The following is a 27184-nucleotide window of genomic DNA, read 5'->3' on the forward strand; positions in this document are numbered from 1 at the left end:
GATAGGCGTGGAATGTTTCACGAAGGAGAAGCGAATAAGGAACTCAGAGAAAGAACGGAATCGAGGAAAGATTCCATCTAGAACGCGATGAAATTTCTCTCAAAAGTGCCGTGACCCGGGATCGAACCAGGGACCTTCAGATCTTCAGTCTGACGCTCTCCCAACTGAGCTATCACGGCTGAGGGTTTCCTTTCCTCTCTTCATAGAAGAAAGTGATGCGATTACCATCCACGTTGAAAGCATTTGACTGACGGAACAACACAGAAGCTAACGCTGCAGTCAGTTAATAGGAGGGTATCGTCTCTGTACAGATGTTCAGAACTCCAGAGCTGTGTAACTCGGACCAAATCAACGTTCATGCGGGAATCCGTGGCTCGCCGGGGAATCGTTGAGACACGCAAGTGGCAATTACGACGAGGACTTGCCTCCCGTTAGGTATCGGCGGGTTTCTTCGATTGTGTAGCTGACAATCTCAAGAACGGCAAGTTCACTGTCTTCTTTATGGCGTTCGGGGAGTGCATAGGTTCTTCTTTCGCATCTGAGGGAACTTCGACAGTGGCTTTCCGTTCATCCAGTCAGAGGAGCTGACAGGCAGTGCAAGCGGGCAGGTCTCTCGGTTTCTGACAGCAGTTGAGAGTCTCCAAAGAAGGGAGGACTTGTGCAGGATGAACGAGAAATGTCCCTGTTGGTCTCTGACGTTGAGGACGTGATGTCGGCTAGTGCGTCAACTAGGTCATGAGCAGCACAACAGATTATGGAGTCGGTGAACAAAGACCGTCTAACTCGTGGCAAGAGCGATATTCATTGGAGTTGGAGGAATCAGCGAGCCTTTCCGCGCATACATGTGAGTCAGTGGATGATGTCATCTCCTGGACTGTTTGACATAGCTGTGAAAACGAGAGTAAGGAACATCGACGGACAGATCCTTAAAAGGAGAGTCAGTCTTTAGAAATGTGCAGAAACTTCGTACCGGCTGGTTGTTGAACCATGCAGCAAAATGCTCGTCACAGTTTAACTTGTGTCTGGGCTTCGGTAAGTGCTTCGAGTTGTGTTAAGCTTGTTTTTCACGACAGACAACGGTCGTCGGAAGTGGCGGTCAACGCAAGCCACTACCGAATTCAGAAAACAGATGCTTTGAGTTACTGCGACAAGCAGTTTAGCAGAGAAGTTCGGCAGACAGTGGGTGGTTTCTTTCTTCATCTTGCGGCGAAACTTCAAGGTCTCGTCCACAGAATGTGCAAGCATGCGTGTTCCGCATGTCTCGGGACTCTGTTGCTCCAGTCTCGTGTTGTCCCCTAGAATAGGTGGAGGAAAACCTCATTTAGCGTGGTAAATGTGCTTCATTCTTATCACAGATTGGCTGTTTGTGGTATAAATATTGTCGGGACTTTCGCAAGGATGTAAATTGCAGTGGGCAGTCGATTTAAGAAGAGGAGCAGTTTTACGCTGATCCAGAAGTGGTAACAGGCCGAAGGGAAGAGTCTACCACACCCTTCCTACGTTGCTGGTCAGACCAGACAGATTGACATCCCGTTTCACGGAAACCGCAGTTGTTTGAAGATGCATTACCTGACACCCTGAAAGTAATAGATGCCCCGCCAGCCACGTTAGAACACCGCAGCTACTGCAGAGCACGCGGTGTACCTCTCAAGTCACACACGCGCGGGATTCTAGGTGAGTGAGCAACAACTTCATCGGCAGCAAGTCACAGATTTGCAAAGATGTCATACCAAGATGCCATAGAATCTACACCAACTTGATCACCTGGGGAGTGACGTGGTTTGTCATGTGTCACAGTTGGTCTAATTGATGTAAAACTAGAAAATGGACCCCGGCACGGTCATTTCCTCCACAGACAAAGGAGAATTCTCTGTTTTCCACGCCGAGTGAGACATCCCTGTCTGACACAAGTTCTTGGTGTCGTCTGCCCTGCTTAGCGAGCACTGAGACGACCGTGTTGCATTTCTAAGGAGCGCACCGAGCACGGCGTCGGTAGTGGCGAGTCACGTTCACTACCCGATGTTGGAGTTTTCAATCATCTGTTTTGCGAAGCAACGAGAACAGAGCTTGTCGTCGCCAGTGCAGTAAACGAGGGAAGAGGCAATTAATATTCCAAAGAAATGCTCCAAGCTTCAAAAGCAAGGAACACGTTGAGAGATGTGGCATTTGCTGCGATGATTGTAAGTTTCTCATCTGCGCGTCAACGCCTGTGTCGGCCGAATGGGAGTCCACGGTATCGCTTTCCTCACTCCCCTTCTGTAAAACCGCATGGGCTTTTTGACTGGTCACTCGAAACGAGGAACTGAGCAAACTAGGGGAGACGCAAGCATTAGAACACCGACGAGTGAATACGAAAAGAAGCCCGCTAAGCGCATGTGCCCCTACTCCAACCGGCTCGTCGGAAGAATAAAGATCAAAAAAAGGAAATCAAATGGTCAATGGCTTGAAAAATAAGCGTAGCGTTTGTTGCTATTTGCTGTGGCAGAAGCACGTGCCGGATTCCACAGGGACGCGAGCTGTGTACACAAATCAGAACTGGTTGTGCAACGATAATGGAAAAACAGTGCGTTGCGCATGTCAGAATGCCCCACTAGATGCTCCGGAGAAAGACCGGGATCTGTTCTTTTCCAGTTCGTGAAGAATCGCGATCACGGGAGAATACAGAGCCCCAGGAAAGATGGAGATCGGGGGGATTTCTGTCAAAGGAAGAATCCGGTTCCTCCGGTCGCTCTCAACCGCCACATTTTTACACACGGTGAACTTCCTGTGTCTATCTTAGACAGAGCTTGTCCACTCGACTTCACCGTTTGTGAGCTATGTTTTATTTTGGTAATTTCTCTTTGTTTCTCCCGTGTGAGCTGAACCGAAGCACTCTACAGACTAGCCGCCTGCTGCTGTTCTAGTCGTGGTCCAACACACGGAGTCACGTTGCCGTCTCCCAACAATCTCACTACGTCTTCGAGTTGTGTTGGCTAACAACCTAAGCGAAGCTGTGGTGCTTTCCATTCGGAACGTCTATCTTTTTCGTTGTTCTTTGCTTTTCCATTGTCCATTCGTGGCTCGTATCTCTGGAGGAGAAACAGAAGCACCAGACTCCCCTTCATTCCAGAGCAATCTGTAACCGGCTTCTCGTTCGTCCCGGTCCTCCTCTGGTTTGACTCGAACTTAGTGCCCAATCGAGCAAGACTTTTCATGGACACGCTTGACACGCGAATCAGAAATCCAAGAACTCGAGAGATATCCGCTCACGCGTACACGTTTACGTATAGGTGCAATCCAGGTTTCTGCAAGAGTCTCTTTCCACGGTATTGCGTTTCGGATTCCCATGGAGTGCTTCTCCGGGAGTCATAACAATGGGACGTCCTGCCACCACTGCTGGCGATACTAAGTCGCCACGGAGTCTGCGTACGAGCGAGCACGAGGGGTCCATGTTTGCTGCACCTCAGCACTTGGCTGTCAGGGCGCAAAGGGGAATTTATTCTGAAGTCCTCAAACCAACTTCTCTAACGGAAGTTCAGGTAACAAAACACCGAGCGTCAAAGGTGTTCAAACCGCTGTTGCTTTTCTGAAACTCGAAGTTTCTCGAAAACCATCAGTGCATTCATATCGTGGGCAGAACAGCTTCTGGCAGGACAACACATGTCCCGACCGAGATTACAGACCTCGCCCATATACCACCTTCAAAAGCCATGTGTCAACTGTCAAACAAAGCGTGCCGAGTTCCAGTGATACTGAACATGGAGGCCTAGACATGTTCGAAAACGGTAGCAGAAAAAGTTTTCCATGGTTCTAGAAATATCTGCCGCTCTTTCATTTTTAGCTGTGTAGCCCTGGACATCTCGGTTGCCCGTTTCATTCTCCAGATCTCTCGCTTTTGACCGTTGCACAACTTGCATCGCATTGAGAAGGTGGGATGCGAGATTCGTCGACTCGCAGGTTAACCTCTGCGTCGTGCACTGCGGTTCTCTGTCCGCATTTTGCGCCTGCAGCTGGCCACTCGAGGACCTTCTGGCAGAGTTTCAGTGGCAGGACGTAATGAAATTCCTTTTCTGCCCGTTGGAAACCTCCGCTCAACGGGAGACGGGGGACGAGGTACAGCCGGGCACACACCCATTTGCACAGCCACAGCTAGGGTTGTCTGCTCAGAACTCGAATATTCTCTTGCTGCAAATAGCAATCCGGTTTGCTTCATTCGCCAGACTGCTGTTCTTGGGGACCGAAGACGCTTTTGTGTTACAATCTTGATACACGAAGCCCGGAAGAAGCTCGCACTTCCGAATGCGTTGCAACGACTCTTGTAGGAAACACAAGGAACATGCGGCAAATAACGTTATTCCTGTCTAGGCTAGGTCACATGTCCATCCGTGGTTTTGTAGATGTCTTGACGATCTTCGGTCGTCTGTTTCCACCACTGTCAGACGTACCGTATCCGGCGATAGCAACTCAGAGAGGCCTCCTGCGCGTCTCTTGCATGCAATGGCAGACATGTGGAGCTCCTAATACTAAGACAGGTTGGTGCGCCTCTCTTGAGTATGTTTTTTCTGTCTGCTCTGGACACGCGTTCGTCGTGCTCTCTGTCCACCACACTGCTGTCACGACCCACTCCATTCTTCTGTCGTATCCGTCCTTCTCCCGGTTTACTCCTGCCGGTGCTCCCTTTTCAGTCTCAACAGAAAATTCGTTCTTCATCTGTTGAATCGGTTGCTTGCTCGCAGTGCTGGCGCCTCCGGTGCCCCACACTGTGGCGGATGTGAAACCTAAAGTGGTTGAGCCGTTTGAGCAAAGCCCTGCGCATCCGCCAAGAAAGGTGACAGTGGAACGACGCAGGCGTCTCTACGCTTCACTAAATATCGAGGAGCTGCTTGTCGAGCGAGGCATCAACTACGCTGATCCTCAGTTCGACTCTCAGAGATGGTGAGTTCCTTCAATCCCCGTTTTTCCAAAAGTTCTCTGACCTCTTCGTGTTGCTCCTCTCTCGCGCCCTGCTTTTCAGTCAACAAGAGCAAGCAACCCACAAAAAAAGGTGACAGCTAAATTTCATTTCGTTCGACGTCCTGAACTTGCCGCAAGCCCCCAGTCCTTCTCCTGCTGGCAATACGCGTCTATGAGAAAGAAGAAACAGACCTGCACACCTCGACCTGTACACACCGTTGAGTAGAGAGTGCCTGTTCCGCCTATGTTGGGATTACTTCCGTCTCCACTGCTGCTCCTCAGGCTTCCTTTGGATCCTTTCGACGACACAACCTACGATGACCGTTGTCCAGAGGAGTGGATTCTCCTCGGATATGACGAGCAAAAGCATTTCCTTCCGCTTGAGGCAAAAGTAAGCTCATGAGCACACAGATAAATGGCACAGGAAATCGACGGCAAGTAACAGAGCCCATAGAGCTGCAAGCACATATGGATACATATGCATATATATATATATATATATGCATGTATGTGCATATATATGTGTATATGTATAGATATGTACATGCTTATGCCTATATATGTGTGAATCCCCTGCGAGCACCGCCAGTGACATGGCAGAAATGTTTACCAGCAAGTATCCAGAAACATTGGAAACAGTTCTGGACAGCGTTCCTCCAGTTCGTAAACAGCTTCCAGTTCACTTGTATAGGGTTGACTTGTTTTCAGAGTTGATTCCGTACAGATTGACAGCCGGAGGAAGGCTGCCAGGGTGAACATGAGCTTCTACAACGTGTGCAGAAGCTTGGGCGATTGCTGGCAATGAAGATGAAACAGAGTCTTCACTTCCGCGATAGCCTCTTGTGTGTAGCGTAGAGACTGCGTGCGTCTCCTGGTTGCTTTGAAATGCGTCAAAGTTTCGCGAAGCTTGAAGGTTTTGTGTCACAGCAACGGAACGAAAATATGGGGAACGATGAGGGAGATGTGCTCCACCTGCGCGCCTCTTTCTTCCCTAGACGTTCGTCTCCCGCCATTTGAGAGCTCGCCCTGTGGGGTCGGGGAGGAACAGCGAACCCAGAGGCTTTCTGGATATCTGAATGGAGATCTAATGCTTCAGAATGCCATACCGTTCTGTTGTGCACTCCAGTGTTTTGTGGCGGTCAGCCCAAAGCAAGCAGAGACGCGTGGATGGCTGCATGCTTCGCGTGAGGGCAGGTGCAGACAGGTGCAGCGACTTTTTCCGTGTATGCCGAGAGGGTCACCGTCTGCGATGGTTTTCGGTTTTCCACCTTCCAGAACGACGGACAGTGGCACCGAGCCTGTCGACCCAGCGGCGGGAGACCTTCGAGGCACCCAGTGAAGGAAAGTATCTTGTCCTTGACTTGTGCGCCGAGCGTTTTACTACACGAGAGACCGGCACAAGCTGCGGCGTAGAACTTGCACAAGCGTTCCCTGTTTAGAGAGAGTCTTGCTCTCGGTGCCACCGGTTCTGTCTCCTGGTGTTTTTGCTTTCTAGGGCCTCCGGAGACAAGTGGGAGGCTCTGGAACCTGGGAGGATTGCCATGTCTACAGCTACGATGGAGAAAGCAACATGTTCGCTGTTCGATGGGTCAAAGACAACCGCGAAAGCGACGAGTCCGTGAAGTTGCTTCGCATGCAGTTGCTCTTCAAGGTACGCCTGCCTATGTCCCAGTCATGACGACTCGGCGGTCCTCGTTGCCTTTTGCGAGCTTGCGTTTCCCGAAACGTGATCCTACACATGCACCCCACAGGAGCATATATGCACAGAGATGAGCGAACAAAAGGTATCTACGCATCTCGGTTTATCTGTATATGCCGACATGCGTACCTATATATATATATATATATATATATACATATATGTGGATATATGGATTTGCAAATGAATGATGTCTTTGGCGTGTGGAAGCAACGAGGTCCTTGGCCTGGCTGTTTGGTGTCTAGGAACTTTTCTATCTCGAGACCTAGCGTTCACTTTGTTCAGTAGCTCGCGAAAAGCCAGTGTCGAAATGTTTCCTAAAATTCCCTCCCAGGTAGAGGATCCCGTCAAATTCGCCGACCGACTGGTTGCTGCGCACCAATCGAGGTAAATGGGGGGGTCACGGAAAAGCGTTCAAACGGGCTGAGTTTCTTGAAGCGTACAGATGTCCAAATACGCAGATTGACAGCCTGCATGTGGATGTTTTGGTATGGGCGAGTTCGTGTATGCGAGTACCTCAGTAGGTGTATTCGTAAAGGGTGCTCGTCTTTTTTTGCACTCCATTCGTTCGTTCTTGTAGATGTGAATGAAAACCTTTCCTGTTCAATCTTCAAAACGCCTTACTGAGGCGTCATCTGCCTAGCTTTTTCAAGGTTATACACATATCTATGCACACTTACGTAAAGACCTCGTTGCATAGAACCTGTTTTGCACTACATTTGCATGAGGTCGCTGTTTACGAAGGCCGCGTAAGTGTTGATTGACCGAAGAACCTAACCCTTGGTTTCTCTTTCGGTGTGCTGTGAATAAGTGCTGTCGATGCATGAAGCCCGTTTGCGTCTGTATGTTTCTCTCGCTCCCCCTCTCCAATCGTTTCATTTTTGGGATCCGCGTATTCGCCTTTGAATCTGGCCGTCAGACGCTGGGCCGAGAGCCTCATAAAGTATAACTATTACATTGACAACATGCCAACAGATGACATCAAAGCACTAGGTGAGAAGTGAGACTTCAAGATGCGAAGACAGGAGAATCTCGACTGCCCGACCAGCACTTCGCTACACATCCTTTCTTCTCTTCCATGGACGAAAACAGGGACTGCACTTCCCATATATATATATATATATATATATAGTATCGGTTGACGTATATGCTTCGATCAATTTATTTATTTATCTACCTATCTTTATATATATATATATATGTATATATATATATACCAACGGAGAGGGATTTCTCTGTATTTTTATGTAGACGGCTACGTGAGCAAGCGTCTCTTTACTTGTGAAATTCTGGTTGTGAATTGTTTTCTGTTGGTACGCGACGTTCCCTCGTCTTTTTTCACACAACAAGATGAGGGTGTCGGCATAAAAGTAGGTTCGCATGCATGCTTTTCAAGCAAGCCGGTCGTGGGTGCTATCCCTGCAACATGAAAACGGATGCCTTGTTTGGAGATCCTCTGGTTCGACGTCGAGAAAAGGTAGCTTACCACAGGGACTCCCCTGTTGTGTGTCTAGCGCGTATACAGATGATCGGGTTTCCAGAGTACGCGCGATGTCGCTAAACGTAACGAAGTTAACGTTGTTGTGAAAGCAGATGCGAACTTGGATCTAGGAACTGCAGGCTTTCAGGATCTCCCCGGTCGCGAGCTTGCTGCGGAGCGGGTGTGTGTTCTCGGTCTGCGCTGAATGATCAGGAGACCCGCAGGAGAAGCGAATTGTGGGGGCGGCCAGGAACATGCAGAAGATCCGCCAGGCGAAGAAACTCCCCGTGAAAGCTCTGCTGCAGGAAATCAACCTCATGTTTGCGCGAACAATGAATAAAATTGCTTTCGACAAACACATGAACCAAAATCGAGAGGACAGAATGTACAGAGACTTGGAGTTGCCTCCCAAAGCTCTCCCGCCTCCGCCGCCAGAGTGAGAAGACATGGCGAAGAAACAAGGAAGTTCCACTGTGTCCTCTGTCAGACACTGTCAACAAGCGGTGGGGTCTGCGTTGTGGGAGAAGCCTTCCTGTTCCACTCTGAAAAGAGTCTCCTCTTCACCTTTCACTCTGCGTCCACACTTGTCAGACTCCTCACGGTGCATCCTGCGGCTCGAGGGATTTCTCAAGATGCGTGTATGAGCTCTTGACAGTGCACGGCCAAACTCTCAAATGCCAAATGCCGACAGGGATAACTCTCTGTCTCTCTGCACACAACAGACCACGGCGAGAGCCATGTATCTCTACGCAAATACGCATGCATGTATACATGTTTATGTATTAATAGAGAGTACCTTGATATGCTGGGATACGTGTATACATGAATATGTGAAGGAAGCGGATAACCTGTGGACGTTGTGCTTTTGAAGGTTCGGCCTGGTGGAGACGCCTCCTCATGATTTTACAAGACTGTTTGCTGCATTCTGCGTTTCGTCGCTCTACGTGAAATCCGAAGTCATTCATGCTCTGAGAGAAATCCGGGCAGAGTGCAACGCAGTCCTGACGCGCTGCATCTACAACGTCAAACCCACAAAGGTAAAGATACGGAGGACAGTGGCGAACAGAGGAAGTTTCTCGCATGGTCTGCATGCAGTGTGCAGCGACGCGACGCGACGGGAGCGCAGGCGAAACAGATGACGCAGACACAAAACGCTGACAGCATCAAAAGAAGAAAGAGCACGGTTCACACCTAGCCTGGTTGTAGCCGCCAAGGAGACCTTGAGCAGATATCTGTGTGTACACCTCCCATACTGTCAAGCCAATCCACCTTGACGTTTTTTGATGGACCTTCTTAATAATGATGTGTGAGAGATGACCAGATAACGCTGGAGTCTTTGCAGGTGATATACCTATTCGGACTCTTTCATTATTTAAATACACATATTCGTCTATATGTGATACATACGCATCCGAGCACAGGTAAATATATACGCTGTGACGCAAATATATATTCGAGTTGGAGACCTCCGCATTTCAGCTGACGAGTCGGCCGTCTTCTGCTTTGGCTGCCGACCTCTCTGCAGGCAATGAAGCTCGAAGAGTTTAAACAGACGCAGAGGGCGGCGATTAGTCAGGTGCTCACGCGAGAAGAGTGCCTTTCCACCGTCTCGTTTTCTTCTCACATTGCCGTCTTCTCTCCTTCGACTTTGTTCCAGAAAAAGACCCAATTCCTGCTGTTTTTACGCTCGCTCTGCCGCCGGGAGTGTTTTGCGGGTCGCCGAACAGAAATCTCCGATGTGCATTCAAATACAGCAGATCCAACTGCATGCTACTTATTCATAGGATGTGCTAACCTATATGTACCTCTATAGAATAAAAGTTTTTCTGCATGCATATCTAAATCGGCGCGTGCACGTTTGGTCCCACACTATATCATCATATAATAAATCCCTGAATACCTATATATATATATATGGATATATAGATATAGATATTTATAGATATATGAATACAATATAGTATGTACCTCTATGAGAGAGGCGCTTTCACACGTTTCGATCTTTATATTATGTGCATACAAATATACACATATGTTAATATATATATATATATATATATATGCAGATATATGCGGAGCGGGTGTGCATGCATTGGGCTATATCAGGGACGCTGCGAGTACTTTAAGATCTTCTTCGACATTTTGCATGTGTGAATTGGTCTGTGGATTTGTGTGTGTCTCTCCACCTCAGCTGGCCTTCGACTTGCAAGAGACCTGGGCGCAGAACGTGCAGAAGATCGTTGTCAAATACTTCGCCGACGTTGGCAAAGGATGGTTCGACATCTCCGAAACAAATAAGGAATCTTACAATTACGGAAAAATCAAGAAAATGCTTCTTGTCACCAGTTTCCTCATGCAAGACAGTCTACGGTGAGAACCCCAGAAGTCACCTGGCCTCTGTCATTGCCTCAGCCTCCTTCTCTGTCCATCACTCTCTATCTCTCTGCACTTCCTGGACAAAGAAATTCACACCCGCATTCATTCGAATCTACATATATATATATATATATGCATGCATGTATTTATATGTAGATATATGCATGCATGCATGTATTTATATGTAGATATATGCATATAGAGGTGGCCTTTGAAACGTAAAGGTATTTTGTATACATATCGGGAGAGAAAGACAGAGAACCCACTATATGTAGATATACAGTCTTTTATTGGACATTGATGTGTATATGTGAATATATATATATATATATTTATATTTGGGCCTCGATCTGTACTACTGTCAATATGCATATATAGACGAATATATATGAGTCTATATATTTATACACATGCATGTGTATTTTTTTGGATCGACCTACATGTTTTGTGTATGATTCGAGTAACAGCATTAGCCGTCTGTTTTCGTGTGTGTGTCTTTGGTCTTTCTCTCTATCTTTCTCCTCTCGTTCCGCAAGCGCGTCGGACACCGAGTTTTGCGTGCATGCAGCTACATGACGATGGACTCTCTAGCGGCTTTCACGCGGATGATTGAGGACCGTCGACCGGAGGAGATTGTGGTCGAATCTGTCTCCGTAGTCAAAGCGCGTTCGAAGCGACAGGAAGAGGGTGTCGCGGAGTCTTCTCCTCGCGAAGGAACGCGAGACTCCAACAGCCTGTTCGTCTTGGATCTAACGCGCAGTCCAGATGACAAAGCTTTTCAGTTCAGTGTTTCCCCGGCAACCTTTCTTCGAGCTGTCATCGAAGTCTTCGAGAAAGGGTATGAATGGGAGTGGAGATGGATGCAGTTTGAAAGGTCCTTTAATGCCAGAAGTCATCGAGTAGTTGTGGGTGCCCGTGTCTCATAACTCGTCTCATTTCATCAGCTTCGTTACTCCCCTGTCAAGCATGAAGAGCTTGTTGGTTTGTACCTCATACCTGGGGTGGTATTCAGTCTCCTAATTCGACATTGCCTCTGTTTTTTCGAGTGAGTTCTACAGTTCGAGTTCGCGGATCGCTTGCGCAGCAAGTAGACTTTCATTTCGTGTGATAGGGGTCATGCACGCTCCACCAGGAAGGGGGAAACGAGGAAAAAGAAAGGCCGCCTGCTTTGCAAGAGAGAGACAGCGTTTCAAGATTGGACTGTGCCGCCTGTTCGTGGAATCACACCAGAGAGATCGGTCGCTTCTCCAAGAGAAGCGAACGGAATCGTTTCTTGAGAAACTGGGAACGTCACTCACAACTTGCATCAGTCTGCACAAAGACACACACTTGTTTGTACTTGTGAACGCATGCGTGGAGACATGGTTGTTCACACAAATGTGTATACCTGTTTCCGTGACCATACGTACACTCCCAAGTACGGTTATACAGACGTGAAGATGCTTCTCTTCATAAATATACATATATATATATATACATATATATACATATATCTCTATGTGTGCATGGATATTTCTTTAAGGGTAAGACTTGTTTTGATCGGTGAGGTCTGTTTTTTTGTCGGAGCACCGACTTGTCGTCTTTTCTTGACGCGTTTCGCCGGCAGATGGGAGCTCCTTCGCTTTTCTTTGCAGAGTTGTGCAAATGGGAGATGTACCACAGCCTGAGAAACTCGTCCTTCCTCACCTCTTCAAAAGTCAACCGAAACATGTCCTCGCCTCGGTCAACCTCGACGAGAGGCGCGTGCAAGTGAGCCTCTCACCCTTGGCGAGAGTTCGAACAAAACTGTTTGCAGACGCGGGGAAGTCCATCGTTCGAGGGATCAGGGTGCCGCACCGGCGGCTCGGTCGCAGGTATCTGCGAGTCTCGCCGACAGTTTGTTCCTTGTCCACGATGAGGCAAGCCGCATCAAGCAGGAAGCTAGCGAAGGAGAAGCGGTACAGAGGAGAACACGGAGGAGAAGAAGAAAAAGGAAAAAAAGGAAAAAAAGGAAACTGCTTCTCCCCACTGTCGACACAAGGTCTGCTGTTTTCACTTCGCAGGAGTACAGGAGGCGAATTGAAGAGGCAATTACATTTTACGTTCCCCACCTCGATCGGTTCCTCGCTCTCTTTGACAAATACCTTGAAATCCTCCAACTGAAGCCAGAGGAGACCGTCAAGGAAATCGAGCAAAAGACGAACGGCTCGGCAGCGAGTGACCAACTGAAGCAGATGGCAGAGGATTTTTTCAGGGTAAACAGTGAAATTTTGCTTATCGGGTCTCAGTGGATTTCGAGCACTTCGGAGCGGTGCTCGCCTGCTCATCCCTGTCTTCTGATTCACTACCAACAGCTTTATCCATAGAGATATACATATAGATAACAGATAGATGCCTAAATATATATATATATATATATATGTACATGTGCACATGTACACATAGAAGTATATCTCTCTCTATACATACATATGTGTGTATATGTGTGAATTACGAAGCATGCAGTCTTGCATAGCCGTCGTTGAGAGAATACGGTCATGTTCCCCTGGTTCCGCATCCTAGGACTTCTCGTTCGCACCCTCTGAAGCACGAGCGCTGGATTCTGTGTTTGCCGTTTCGCCCCCGTTCATGTCTCTTGTCCTCGTTCTCTTCTTCGCGTGCAGAGAGAAGCAAGCCTGCTGGATGAGATTCCAGACTCGACAACGATCGGCGCCTTCTGCCTCAACTGCTGTGACATCAAGCGTTTCCTTGCGCAGAAACTGCATGCAGTTGGAAATCTCATCCTCGACGTCATTGCTCAGAGGTGCGAGCCGAGTATCAGACCTAATAAAAGGAGTTAACACCGTTGTACAGTCCCTGACGGTTGAACTGTGAGATAGCGTCAGTGCCCACCTAGGATTCTGAATAGGACTCCAGCGATGAGATGCAGACAACCAAGGCAAGTCTGTCTTCTGAACATAGTCCATGGATATTCATGCAGCTTCTCTATGTCTTCATATCAGATCACAAGCATATGCTTGCTGTGTCGATATGCCCGTGTGTGTAGAATGCGTAGAATGTATAAACAGTTATAGGGGACTGCATTTGCTTTCTGATGCGTTAAACGCCGACAGAGACAGGTCCTGACATGCACATCTGCTGCATCAAGTTTTTTACATTTGTGTTTTTTGTTCTCTTGAAGGTTTCGAGACCAATGCACGCAGACTTTGGACCAGTTTCGTGGCTTCTATGCGACACTGAAGAAGCGCCCGAAAAACATCGAAGAGTTGACGGAAATGAAAACCTTTATCGGCGACATTCCTGCAAAGTTAGAACGACTTGCGTTCGACATCAAAATGAATCTCCACACGTTTGCCATTCTTGAAGAATTCAAATACAAAGTATGACTGGAGGCCCAGGAGACACTTTCACCGCTCTTCATCAGCTTCTCTCTTTATCTGCGTTTCAATCAAAAAACATGTAGACAGCTGCGTCTAATCCCTGCATTCTACTCCGAATGAAACACAGAGAATCGACGGCACCGTCCCCATCTCCAGAGCGACACAGAGGCTCCGCCTGGCGCCTGGCCAATCGACCCCACATTCCTTTACACGTATTTTTCACTCTACATCGATAAAAGGATCACGTTTACTTGGAAAATATAGACAGGTAAACAGATGGATAGATAGACAGATAGACAGGCAGATAAATAGATAACAGGGACCGGTTTCCACTTTGTTGAAGCAACGAATTTCAGATCTTGAGCTGTACCCCCTTTGAAGGCCTGGAGGGAAGCGCCACCATTTCTCCAATGTGAACCGTGATGCTTCACTGTCTGCGTTTTTATTTATCTCTCTTTAGCTGTATGTCGAGGATCACAACCTTCGGTGGAAGATGTTTGGATCGCCCCTGGAGACGCTTACGCTAATGGCTGAGACGGAGAAGTCTCTCGAGAAAGATCGACAAGTATTTCTTGAAGAGCTGCTCACGCAACAGGTATTCACAAACATGTTTCGCCTCAATCGAAACAACGGGGTTCTGCACTGAGACTTCCCGCTCCTCTCTCTAATGGCACTGGGGAGTGTACTTCGTTGCTTTCCGGTAGTTCTTTCGTCAAACCTCTTCTGTCAGAAAGGAACTGATGGTGGAGTGTCTGACGCGTACACCCGAGCCCAGAGAGCCCCATGAAGGAGACGGGATGAACCGCGTTCTCTCCCAAGCAGATGAAAGATGGCTACATCGTTTTCTGTAGACTTTCTTCGTTTCGTTCGCGGGAACGTGTGTGTATCGAAATACTCGCTGAACTGCATGTGGTAACACTGTGTTTTCTGTGGACTTACTGTAATCTTCGTTTCCATGCGTAGCACACACCGGGGGGTTCTCCAGAAAACCTAGGAATATGCTTGTGACTTCCAGGAAGAGGCTGTGTGAAGGAATTGTTCAGTGCTTTTCTAGCTCCTGTTTTTCTGCATGTTAGAGACATTTTAGACTCTAGGAACCTGACGGCAGCTCATAACCAGAGACGCTCGGATGAAAGAGACACACCGGCGTACATGAGAGGAGATTCACAAACATAAACAAAGGCGGAGCAAAGTAAAGGGCACTGGGGAGAGCGAAAGGTGACTTGCATACAGTTGTGAAAAAGGCTCTGCGAGTTGCGTGGAATCTCAAACCAAAAAAGAGGGTGTTTGTCTCTTGATGGTGTCCTCCTCTTTCCAGGCTGAGTTCGAGGAAACCATCAAAGACCTGGAAGGCATCGTGTCGAGTTTCTCTCAGTATTCCGACATGTCAAAGTTGGACGAAATCAGCGAAAATGTCCTTTCTGTTAATGCACGCATCGAGCTGAGCGTCCAGTCGGCCAAACTTCACAACGCGAGAGAAATGCTCTTTGGAAAGCCTGCAACGGATTACTCTCGCGTCCACCAGCTCAAGAAGGTATGGAATACGTCTTTTTCTTTCTTGATATGTCTCAACTGTGCTCTAGCTGGCTCCTCTGTGTGTTCATGGAGGGTGAGCCTTCCTCAAGGACGCGCAGGAAACAGACGAGAAAGAAACATGGCAGGGAGAAAGGCAGTCCAAGTCGAAATCTGCAGTTCACTTCGTTACGTCCAATCTGTTGACGTATACTGTAGAGGATTGTTGAAGATCTTGCGTGAAAGTGCTACAACGAGAAACAAAGACAACAGCTGCATCTGCACGAATGTCTGCTGGGAAGCCTTTGCTTGCAGTTTTTTCAGAAAAAGAGTCGCGGCTGCCAAGAAGAGGCTTTCCTCTTCCTCCGAAGGCGACAGCCTCTCGTGTGAGCTGGCTTTCGTTTTTTCAGGATTTCGCACCGTTCTCCACGCTCTGGCTGACAGCTGCTGAGTGGCAACGGAGCAAAGTCCAGTGGCACAAAGGACCTTTTGAAGAAATTGAGGCAGGAGCCATGGAAAAGCAAGTCCGTTCCCTTCGACAAACAAGCAACACTGGTGCATCCACCCGGTCTTGTGTATGATTGTAGCTCTTCTCTCAAACGCACAAATGTATGTATACATATAAATATATATATTAGAATATGCAGGTGTGTTCATATAGTCACTTGGACACAGATGGATACGCAGTTGTTTAGATAGATAATGCAGGTCGACCCAGAAATTCTCAACTAGACAAATAGGCACGGTAGACAGGTGAAGATAAATCGATGCACATATATACTAATATATATACTTACGTATGTGTGTATGCATCTGTGCTTGTCCGTGGAATGGATGATCTTTGTCTTTTTCTGATTTAGGTTTATGGCGGCATAAAGCAACTCCACAAGGTTATTCGAACACTGAAGGAGAAAGGCTTTGAAAATGTCTCGAGTCGTGCAGAATCTGTGCTCCACGAACTGGAGGAATTCGCTCCTTTGGTGCCTCTTATCGTCGCCCTCAGAAACGAAGGCATGCGCGAGAGACACTGGGAGAAAGTAAGCGAATCTTGAAGAAACGAGATTTCTCCTGTATCGCGCTTTACACTAGTGCACCTTCAGATGCATCCATGCACATATCCAAGAACGCGTATATGACTGCAGACACATAACTCTATGCAAAAGTATAGGCAGGTGTAGACATCTGGAGAGAGCCTTTCGATTCCATACACGCACGAGCGTCTGTATGTCCTGAACTATACATGTACATTTATTCATGTCTATTTATGGATACATATACATCCATATATATATATATATGTAGATACACATATGTATATATATATATATATATATGTGTGTGTGCACACACATAGGTTGCAGACGATTCTGATGTGTGGCAGACGTTCTCTGATAGGTCTGTGGTAATATATATATATATATATATATATGAGGCGATTGAATATTTTTATTTTCTGCGGGTGTCTCTAGGTGTCTGAGGCAGTTGGAAGTCGCATCGGCCCAGGGACAGACGCCTTTCGTCTGTGTACTTTACTGGACCTGAAAATATCGGATTTCTCTGAGGTGATTGTCGCCACAGGAGAGTTGGCTGCTCGCGAGCATCTCATCGAAAAGGTGAGTGTACGCGCGAAAAGTTGTTGACAAATGGTCTCCGGGCCAGCGACCGCCATCGCGGGATTTCGTTGTTCATCAGGAAGATCTTAACTCCTTTGCCATCCGACTCCAACGCTTGTTCCTGACCAGCAAATCACCGGAAACATACTACGCTGCTGCGTATTTTGAGGCTGCAGTGTCTCTTGGCGCCGTCTCTGCAGCTGTTCGGCGTCTGATCCTTTACAGGAAAGATCTTCGCTGACATGCTCTGAATCCATTTCGTGAAACGAAGACTCTTTACCGTATTGAAGCGTTTCGTCTGCGATGTTCCTTGCTGAAACTCTTTCACAAACGACTTGAAGGCTCGGCACTCAAACCGAAGGATATTGAAACATGCATTTTCACGTGCATTTGCACATGCAAATGTATATATATATATATATATATATATATATGTATATATATTCATGTATATATTTATACGCTTGTGGGGATAGCTTATGTGACTGTTGGGGAAAGCCTGTCAGGCGCCAGCAGACTCCCCCGCGAATGCGACCGCTTGAGTTTGTGTCGACGCGTATTTGATTTCAGTGTTTGAAACTGCGGAGAGCGTCGGACCTGTTGGATTGGACGCTGAGTGTTTTCAAGTTCCATTTCGGTTCACCAAGGCCTGCCAGTTGAATTTGTTTCCCCTTCGTTGGTGCCTGTGGAGAGACGTCATGGAATTCTAGCGACTAAGTAGCGTTTCTGCCGAGTCACTTCCAGTCCGAATTTCGCTGCAAGCAGGGCAAGCAACGGAGCGTCGGCGAGACTGTCGAATTTTTCTGTGACTGAACTGGCGCTTTCCTGCGTCTCGTTGTCACCTTGTCTCTCCTCAGTCGCTGAAGAAGATGAAGCAGGAATGGCAGGGAGTATCTTTCAACATCAACGAAAAATATCGAACGACCGAGACGTACATTTTAAAGGGCACAGACGAAATCCTTGCTCTCTTCGACGACCACATCATGGCAGCGCAAACTCTCCAATTTTCTTCATGCAAGAAGCCTTTCGAACAGGAAATTGAAGAATGGACGCAAACACTCATGGCGGTGAGACACCGTTGAACGACACACACATGCATATATATATATATATATATATATATATATATATGTATATATATACATATATATATGTATATATATGTATGCATACATGGTTGTATATATCTTTCTGGCAATCCATAGAGATATGTATACATGTATATATGTGTGTGAACGCGTTTGTACATTTATGCATCTGCATATATAAGCGTATACATATATACACATATTTACACGTGTGTGTAAGCATGTATGTATATATATATATATATATATAAGTGTATGTGCATGCAAGAGTATATGCATCTATATATAGGGAGAGAATATAGATATCAGTGTGTAGAGAGACGTGTACAGAGGTAATGAAAAGAGGCTGGAAATGTCTGTCTGATTGCTTCGTTTCCCATTTTGATTTTTTTTTCTTGTTTCCTTACGTGTGTCTCCTTGCACGTCCTTTTCGCCGTACGCGTCCGCTTCGTTGTCTCCTTCTTCGCCTACTCTGGCATCCCTTTCTTATCACACCTCTATGTTTTCGTTGCATCAGCATGTCTCTGCAGTCTCTCCTTCCTCAGAGGCCTCTTGACTGCCGAAGCTCTCCGAGTTCTCCTCTCCCTGCGTCTTCTCTCCCTCCTTCTGCCCTCTTGTTTCTCCTTCTTCCTGTCGCTCCTTCCTCTCCTCGTCTCTCCTCGTTGTCGCGGCTTCGTGACTCGCGATCTCCCTCCGTAGAGTGTCTGTCTTGTTCTCGCAAGCGTCTCTCTTCTTCCCACACACGCTGCTTTCCGTCGCGTCTGCGTCCTCTCCTTTGATTTTGCAGGCTTCAGAGACTCTGGATGAGTGGCTGAAGTGTCAACGCTCGTGGATGTATCTTCAGCCGATCTTCGCCTCGCCAGACATCATGAAGCAACTGCCTGCCGAAACGAAGAGGTACAAACGCCTGTTGACCTCCTTCTCAAACTCCCCGTCTATCCTCCCCTCTACCCTCAGAAGCGTATCCCCCTTCCCGACCACCCCAGGTGTACCTACACCCCACGAGTGCATCCCCGCAGTCAGTCGCTCAGTCTCTCCACGTTTCTCTCTCACACACCCGCGTCCACTCTGGCGGCAGACGAGCGAACGGAGTTTCGGCGCTCAAACTGGTTTCTTCCTAGCTCAATTTGCGCCTCAGGAATCGCCCTGGAAGACGACTGGCAGGCAAGAAAGAAGGCCTTTTCTGTCGCCTTCTCTTCCTCTGCAGTCACATCGTTTGCAAGCGTCGTCTTGCGAAGTCTGAAGAAACATTTTGCCAGACTCCTCTCTTCCTGTGCGTCCCTGCGCTCTCTCCTTTCTTGCTCCCTTCCTTCAGTCTCCCACCGTTCCTTTTCTCTTTTCTGTCTTTCCGGCGAACGTCTCTTTCCGGTGCAGATTCAAGACCGTTGACACATCGTGGCGAGTCCTGATGCGCCAAACGTCTGAGAATCCTCTTGCCCTAGAGGCTTGTTCAGTCGCCGGTCTCCTGGATAAATTGCGCGAATCGAACAAGAACTTGGAAAAAGTGACGCTTGGACTGAATTCCTACTTGGAGTTGAAGCGCAGTCTCTTTGCGCGTTTCTTCTTTCTGTCGAACGACGAACTGCTCGAAATCCTCTCCGAGACGCAAGACCCCACACGCGTCCAGCCATTCCTGTGCAAGGTCTTTGAAAACATGCACAGACTCGAGTTCGACGAAGGCATGAATGCTGTTGCCATGTTCTCTGCAGAGGGTAAAAAAACGACGGAGAGACGCAGCAGGGGCGCACGGGCATGCGGGAGATTCAGTCGTTCGTTTCTGGCTCCTCTCTCCCGAGTTCTCTCTTGTTTGCTTCCTCCATCTCTGTCATTCTCTCTCTACTTCTGCTTCTATCCAAGGCGCGTTCTCTTCTCCACTTCCTCTCCCATGCGACACACTCCGAGGAGCGCTCCACGACTTGCGCAGTGTGAGACTCCCGCTGAATATGGCTTCCGGACCTCTCTGCGACTCTCGTGACGACGCTCTTCTCGACTGGATTCCACTTCGCTGTTTTTCCTTCTTTTCCTTCTTTTCCTTCTTTCCTCCTTCTCAGGAGAGAAAGTGGAGTTCCCATACCCCTTGGCAACGTACGAGAAGAGTGTCGAAGGGTGGATGAGTGAGCTGGAGACTCTGATGCGAAGCGCCGTGCGGCGCGTTCTGCTGCATGCAACGAGAGAATATTCGACAACTCCTCGGACCCAGTGGATTGTGGAACACCCAGGTCAAGCGGTTCTAACTGGCAGTCAGATTCACTGGACGCAGCAAGTGGAAGAGGCCATAGTCGCGAATCGACTGAAAGAGTATCTGGGGAAACTGAACGGCCAGCTCATGGACCTTGTGAGAAAGAACTCGACATGACCCTCCAGATTTTACGTGAAATGCATGCAAGGACGCAGAGGGATGTAGGAGTATGTGTGGATAACTGTGTCTACCTGCAAAACATGATGCACCCGTTTCTCAAATAACACTCAGACATCCTCGTCCATACTCGCAGTACTCCATGCAAGGAGAAGACCCAGCTACGGGTGCTCTCAACTGTGGCACCTATATCCTCACGCAACAATTTATTCTTCTTGTACGCAGAAGAACCTGAAGTTGTCGAATGACAAGGATTTCCACCTGTACATGTAAACATATACATTTATATATATATATATGGTTGTGTGCCTGATGTCAAGATGACTGTCTCTGACTTCCGACCTCCTTGTTTGATGTCCGGGTCCTGGATTATTTAAAGGGGTTTTTTCAACTGTTTTTTTTCAGGTGACTCTGGTGCGGGGTCGTCTGGACAAGTTGCAAAGCATCACCGTCGGAGCCTTGATCGTCATCGACGTGCATGCAAAGGATGTCGTGGAGAAGTTGGCCGAAGCGAAGGTGGAGTCGATTTCCTTTTTCGAGTGGATTTCTCAGCTGCGCTACTACTGGAGAGACGACTGCTGGGTCCGGTGTGTTCAGACAGACTTCCCGTACGGCTACGAATACCTCGGCAATACGTTTCGCCTTGTCATCACTCCGTTGACAGATATGTGTTACATGACGCTCCTCGGCGCTCAGCAACTCAACCTCGGTGCGTCTCGGTCACAGGGGAACGTCCAGAAGAGTTTTGAGGACCCGACAAAAAAGAGACTCGCAGGAACTCGTGGAGAGAAAGCGAGCCGGGGCGCGAAAGAGGAACGAAGTCGAGAAGCGAGAAAAAGAAGGGAGAGGAGGGAGAGGAGAAAGAAGGAGGCAGCGGAGAGAAGGCGAAAACAGACAGAGCGACCACGAGAGGATAAACGAAAGAGAGAAATGCACAGTGAACCGGCCGAACGTTCCTGTCAGCGATTAAGAAGAGGCCAAGGAACGTTCTGTCTTTTTCTGAGGGATGGGAATCGAGAGCGAAGTTTTTTCGTCGGATGGAAATCACTGAAGAACAAGAAAAACACAAATGGCATGTTCCTCAACACAAAGCAAATGACGAACCTGCGAGCACTCAAAACAATACGCATATCCATACCTTTCTGCATGGCTCCCAAGGATCAAGATATGTACAACTCCAACCATCAATGTGCAACAGAAGGCCTGATCTGTCTCTGCAAGTCGGCACAAAACAATACATGTATGTATAATTATATATATATATATATATGTATATATATGTTTCTACATGTACACATGTATTTTTGCTTGTTTCTATGTGTATGGTTTGATTGCTGTCTTCCGAGTCTGTCCTGTGTATGACATGTTCCTTTCCATCTGTTTCATGTCTCGTTTTCTGACTTCCTTTTCCCCTGGTTTTCGTTCGCGCTTCATCTGTTTCTTCGTTGAAGTTCTTCCTCTCAATGCAGGAGGCGCGCCTGCAGGACCTGCCGGGACGGGGAAGACAGAGACAACGAAGGATCTCGCGAAAGCAGTGGCGAGACAGTGCGTCGTTTTCAATTGCTCGGACATGATGGACTACATCATGGTAGGAAAATTCTTCAAGGGTCTCGCGTCCTCAGGCGCGTGGTGCTGTTTCGACGAGTTCAATCGAATCAACATCGAGGTGAGCAGACTCGGAAAAAGCGAAACGCTCTGCGAAAGCTGCGAAGGTTGTCGTCTAGCATGTTGTATCTAGAGAACAACCACAAGGACAAAGAGGTAGAGAGCGTCTGTGGCGCCCTAGAGAGAGATAGAGGTCGCGACAGATGGAGAGATACGGACAGATAAACAGATGGAGGAAACAGGTAGAGATTTGCCGAGAGAAACGAACGCTCGATCGAGCGACAGATATAAATAGAGGGAAGGATAAATATGTATATAGAAAGCCAGAAACAGATTGACATGGAGAGACAGGCGGAGCTTCACATATGCCTCCAGTCAAAGCGATAGTATAGGTAGATCCTTTGGCGTGGAACAACTGCGACGTAAGATTCAACATACAAACATACACATATTAAATATAGGTATTAAATATACAACCATAATATATACACATATTATTTATATATATGTATATATGTATGTATATAGTTCTAGGATTCGGTGTTGTTTGTTTCACAGGTCTTATCAGTGATTGCGCAGCAGCTGCTGGCTCTGTTCGGTGCCAAGGCTCAGCTCACAGACTTCACAGAGACGACGAGCATTGAATTCGAGGGATCCGAAATTGTCGTCTTCCCCGCCTTCAACGTTTTCATCACGATGAATCCAGGCTATGCAGGACGGACCGAACTGCCAGACAACCTCAAGGCTCTCTTCCGCCCGATGGCAATGATGGTCAGAAACGTTTGCATTTCTTTCCAAAGACACCGCTCCGCAGAGAGTTCACGTTCCGGACCAATGCTCCGAGAGACCTGGCGCGCAACCAGCATTGAAGGCGATGTGCATTCTTGTACACGTATATACGCGTGTATACATATATATATATAGATAGATAGATATAGATATAGATATATTTGCAGTTACGCAGATACAAATATATGCATGAGAATGTATGCATAAATTCCATGTGTCTTGTTCACATTAGACTGCTGTCGGAAGGGATTCTCGTTTGCGTTAAGATTGCCACCTAAGACAGACAGGCCGTCTATCCATAGACCAGCGAACGTGGAGATGAAAAATCCCCTTTTCCACTGACTCTTTCACACGGCGTAACCGGTGATAAATTCACGAGCTCTACATCAAGTCTCCTCTATCCACGTCTGAACCATTCCATCTTTGCACACATGCATATATATATATATATATATATATATATGTACATAATTTTCTACGTACACCTATACATATCTATACACAAATATTCATATATATATATATATATACATTCATATATATATATATATATATACATTCATATACATATATATACATGTATATATATATATACATTCATATACATATATATACATATGTATATATATATATATATATATACTGACTAGTGGAGACGTGGTCCATCTCCTCAGATGAGTACATCAATAGGTTTTTGTATATTTGATCATCTATATGTATATATTGTATATATATTTTATGTGTATATGTGTAGATTGTATTTCTATGTGTTCACTGTGTTTATATGTACATATATATATATATATATATGCAGGACAAGGGAATGACGTAGGCGTCTGTATTTGTGTTTATCTTTTTGTTGAAACACCGCGAGTGCAGGTCGTTTTCTTTGCACATGTTTTGTGTGTGGCTGTGTGCAGGTTCCAGACTACGGAATGATTGGAGAGATCATGTTGTACAGTTTCGGATTTGCGAAGGCGCGAGATCTCTCTCGCAAGATGGTGGCGACTTTCAAGCTTGCCTCCGAGCAGCTGTCAGCTCAAGAACACTACGACTACGGCATGAGGGCAGTCCGCTCTGTGATTAACGCAGCGGGAGTTTTGAAGAGACGTTCTCCGGACATGGATGAAGAGCAACTTCTTCTTCTCGCGCTGCGAGACGTGAACGTGCCTAAGTTTCTGACCTGCGACTTGCCGCTGTTCGACAACATCATTTTCGACCTTTTTCCAGGCGTCAAGCACCCGGAGGTCGACCGCAAGCGCCTCCTCGATACGCTGCAGGACCTCGCGGCGAAGAAAAATCTGCAAACCGCTCCGGCCTTTCTGGAGAAACTCGTTCAACTCTACGATACGGTTCAAGTGCGGCAAGGTCTGATGCTTGTGGGGCCGACGGGAGGCGGAAAAACGACGACGTACCGACTCCTGGCCGACGCCCTGACTGCTCTCAAGGGCATCGACGACTTCCAAACTGTACGCGTCTTTTTGCCGCGAAAAGCGAACGACGTGGAACACAGAGCAAGAGAGAAAGAAAGGCCGAAAGAAGGAAAGAACCGTTCGCTTCCGCGTCAATGTTTTTTTTGCATCTCTGTTAGGCGTTTCTCTACGCGACTTTAGGTGCATGTCTCCTCAGATCCGCTCCTCCCTTTTTTCTGTCTTGCAGGTCCATGTTCACACATTGAATCCGAAGGCGCTGACCTTGGGACAGTTGTATGGCCAGTTCAACGCGTCGACTCACGAGTGGAATGACGGCGTAGCGGCAGTGCTTCTCCGACAGGCCGTTCGAGACACATCCCCCGACAGGCACTGGATCATGTTTGATGGACCAGTCGACGCCATCTGGATCGAGAGCATGAACTCTGTTCTCGACGACAACAAAAAGCTTTGTCTCAACTCTGGAGAGATCATCTCCGTCACGAACCGCGTCACCATGATGTTCGAGGTACGGCTCGTTCTCCTCGAGAAGAACTCGTTGAGCACCTCTGTGTCTCCACCGCGGTATGTGCGTGAATGGACAGAGAAAAAGACAAGTGGAAATGCGAACTTCACTCGCACTCGCACACACCTTCACCTCCGCAGATGCAACTCTACATTTCAACTCACGATTCTAAAAACATATTCATATATATATATATATAGATATATATGTATGAATATGTTTGGGAAGATAGGGCTATGTGCATTTGGTGTATGGCAATGAATGATCTTGTTTTCTTCATTTGCATCTCCCCTGTCTGAAGCTTCACTGTGTGTGCTGGGGACTCCTAGTGCCGGTCGGTGGAGAGACTGCTGCAAGGCCTTTTCCACGCCAATTCTCTCATCCCAGGACGGACGATGTGCGTTTTGTGTTTCTCCACTTCCCATTCTTCCTCTGTCTTTCTTCCTCCGTCTTTTCCTGCATGCGAAACGCGTTCTCCAGGTGGAAGACCTCGCGAGTGCTTCGCCGGCCACCGTCAGCCGCTGCGGCATGGTGTACATGGAGCCTGCAGCGTTGGGTCTCTCGCCGCTGATGGTCTCCTGGCTTGCGACACTGCCGACTTCCACCTTCTCTTCCGGCGAACGGGAGCTTTTCTCAGAGCTCTTCGAGGCCTTTTTGAGTCCGGCGATCGCCTTCGTGCGGCAGCACTGCAACGAGCTCATCCGGACAGTCGACAACAACCTCTGTGCTTCTTGTCTGAGACTCCTAGACTGTCTCCTTACCCCATTTCGGCCTACAGAAGATCGCATGCCTTCGAAAGAAGCCTTGCTGTCTCTCCGCGAAAAAGTACCTTCGATATTCTTCTTCTCTCTCACATGGTCTGTGGGGAGCACGACGGACAGTAAGGGAATCTCTGTTCTCTTCATCTACAAGTGTCTCCTTTTGTGCCTGCTTGCGCGAAGTCTCTGCCGCCTCTCTCCTCTCCTCTCTCGAGCGGCTTTCGCTTTCAGCAACCGCTCGCTCTCCCCTCTCGGCTCTCTCCATCACATGCTGTGTCTTTGTCTCTCTCGACTGCTCTTTCTCGACTCGGAGTTCTTCGTTTTTCCCCCTTTTTGCTCTCTGCCAGCTGCAGGGAGGGCGAAGTTCAGCGCCTGGTTGACGTCGCGGATTTCCGAGACAAAGTTCGAGGCGCCGCGCTTGCCGGCGAAGGCGAGTTTCTACGACGCGTGTTTCCGCGTAGAGGACGGATGCTGGCGTTTGTGGGGAGAGACGAGAATTCCTTTCGCAGTCCCGAGAGACGCCAGCTACGAGCAAATTGTCGTTCCAACCCCCGACTCCATTCGCATGACTTTTCTCCTCCAGACCCTCTTGCAGAAGCGGAACAACGTCCTCTGTGCTGGTCCAACAGGAACTGGAAAGACTGTCAACATCACGGAGTACCTCTACACCGCTGCGCCAGACAATGTGGAGACCATCGCGATCACATTTTCCGCCCAGACTCACGTCAATCAAACGCAGGTCGGGTGATACACAAAAACCAATTCTCTAAGCGCATGCATGTTTGGTGTGTAGTGTGTATATCTACAGATTCATATGCGTAGACAAGCATACACATGTATATCAAAGCTGTAGATGTATGCATATGTGTGCAGATTCATCTGCAAGTAGCGTTTAAACATATTCGTCCCTGTGGAGGAGTGCACAGGTATCCGTGTGTATTCTGCAAACAGATGTATAAATTTCTAGATTGGTGCTAGAGTCGTTCTCTCCATACGAACTCGTCGAGCTTCTTCGCGCTCTCGCTCCACCTGTGGCCACAGATCCATGTGTGCCGCTGCATGCAGAGGAAACGGGAGATTGTTGCAGAGCATAAAACATACATTTCAACGCATTTAAAGTTGTATGATATTCACAGATAAATCTGCATACCTATATGTGTAAACAAATATGTATATACATATACATATATGTATATATATATATAGGTATTTGTAGTTTTGTATGATGTAGAGAGGCAACTGTGCAGGCCTATATACAAATATGAATATATGACGTACGTAGATGAATGTACATTCCTACGCATACGTCTGTATTTGTATAATATACTTAAGTGAAACTGCATACCTATGTCTTCATATATATAGATATAAGTGTGATGTGTGTAATTTCCGGGTTATTTTCGATGGTTTGACATGGCTTTTGCGTTTAGGACACGATAGACGGTCGAATGGAGAAGAGGCGTCGAGGCGTCTTTGGCCCACCAGCAGGCAAAGTTGCTGTTGTTTTCGTTGATGATCTAAACATGCCAAGAAAAGAAGAATTCGGTGCTCAGCCTCCGCTCGAGCTGCTTCGACAGTGGTACGTGACAGCAGCTTCTCTGTCTCTCTCTCCCCTTCTCGACCTGGATACATTCTCTCTCGTTTTCGTCTCGCGTTTCTCTCTTCTCTCCTTGATCTTTCTA

At 47.6% G+C, this 27184-nt stretch overlaps 1 protein-coding gene and 1 non-coding gene across 2 annotated transcripts in view; one reads left to right on the top strand and one right to left on the bottom strand.

The window, feature by feature from the left end:
* Positions 1-106: 106 nt before the first annotated feature.
* TGME49_249830 lies at positions 107-179 on the bottom strand. Its single transcript has one exon. It is a non-coding gene; the product is annotated as a tRNA-Phe (tRNA).
* A 3174-nt stretch (positions 180-3353) lies between these two features.
* TGME49_249840 (dynein heavy chain 2, putative) overlaps positions 3354-27184 on the top strand; it is a gene marked incomplete at both ends in the record, with an annotated part of 49071 nt that continues 25240 nt past the window's right edge. The window contains 33 exons of the mRNA XM_002367275.1: positions 3354-3518; positions 3990-4092; positions 4716-4914; positions 5215-5323; positions 6428-6583; positions 6966-7018; positions 7551-7624; positions 8325-8547; positions 8983-9148; positions 9637-9687; positions 10303-10481; positions 11056-11325; positions 12122-12236; positions 12530-12721; positions 13130-13269; positions 13648-13846; positions 14307-14441; positions 15165-15380; positions 15769-15882; positions 16219-16395; positions 16828-16971; positions 17829-18038; positions 18847-18956; positions 19434-19771; positions 20111-20394; positions 20821-21124; positions 21885-22081; positions 22579-22791; positions 23730-24278; positions 24469-24747; positions 25225-25624; positions 25850-26241; positions 26933-27081. Coding sequence (XP_002367316.1) covers positions 3354-3518; positions 3990-4092; positions 4716-4914; positions 5215-5323; positions 6428-6583; positions 6966-7018; positions 7551-7624; positions 8325-8547; positions 8983-9148; positions 9637-9687; positions 10303-10481; positions 11056-11325; positions 12122-12236; positions 12530-12721; positions 13130-13269; positions 13648-13846; positions 14307-14441; positions 15165-15380; positions 15769-15882; positions 16219-16395; positions 16828-16971; positions 17829-18038; positions 18847-18956; positions 19434-19771; positions 20111-20394; positions 20821-21124; positions 21885-22081; positions 22579-22791; positions 23730-24278; positions 24469-24747; positions 25225-25624; positions 25850-26241; positions 26933-27081 — 6605 coding nt within the window. The remainder of the gene's footprint in view (positions 3519-3989; positions 4093-4715; positions 4915-5214; positions 5324-6427; positions 6584-6965; positions 7019-7550; positions 7625-8324; positions 8548-8982; positions 9149-9636; positions 9688-10302; positions 10482-11055; positions 11326-12121; positions 12237-12529; positions 12722-13129; positions 13270-13647; positions 13847-14306; positions 14442-15164; positions 15381-15768; positions 15883-16218; positions 16396-16827; positions 16972-17828; positions 18039-18846; positions 18957-19433; positions 19772-20110; positions 20395-20820; positions 21125-21884; positions 22082-22578; positions 22792-23729; positions 24279-24468; positions 24748-25224; positions 25625-25849; positions 26242-26932; positions 27082-27184) is intronic.

Source organism: Toxoplasma gondii, chromosome XII (assembly GCF_000006565.2).
Source record: "Toxoplasma gondii ME49 chromosome XII, whole genome shotgun sequence".
NCBI lineage: Eukaryota > Apicomplexa > Conoidasida > Eucoccidiorida > Sarcocystidae > Toxoplasma > Toxoplasma gondii.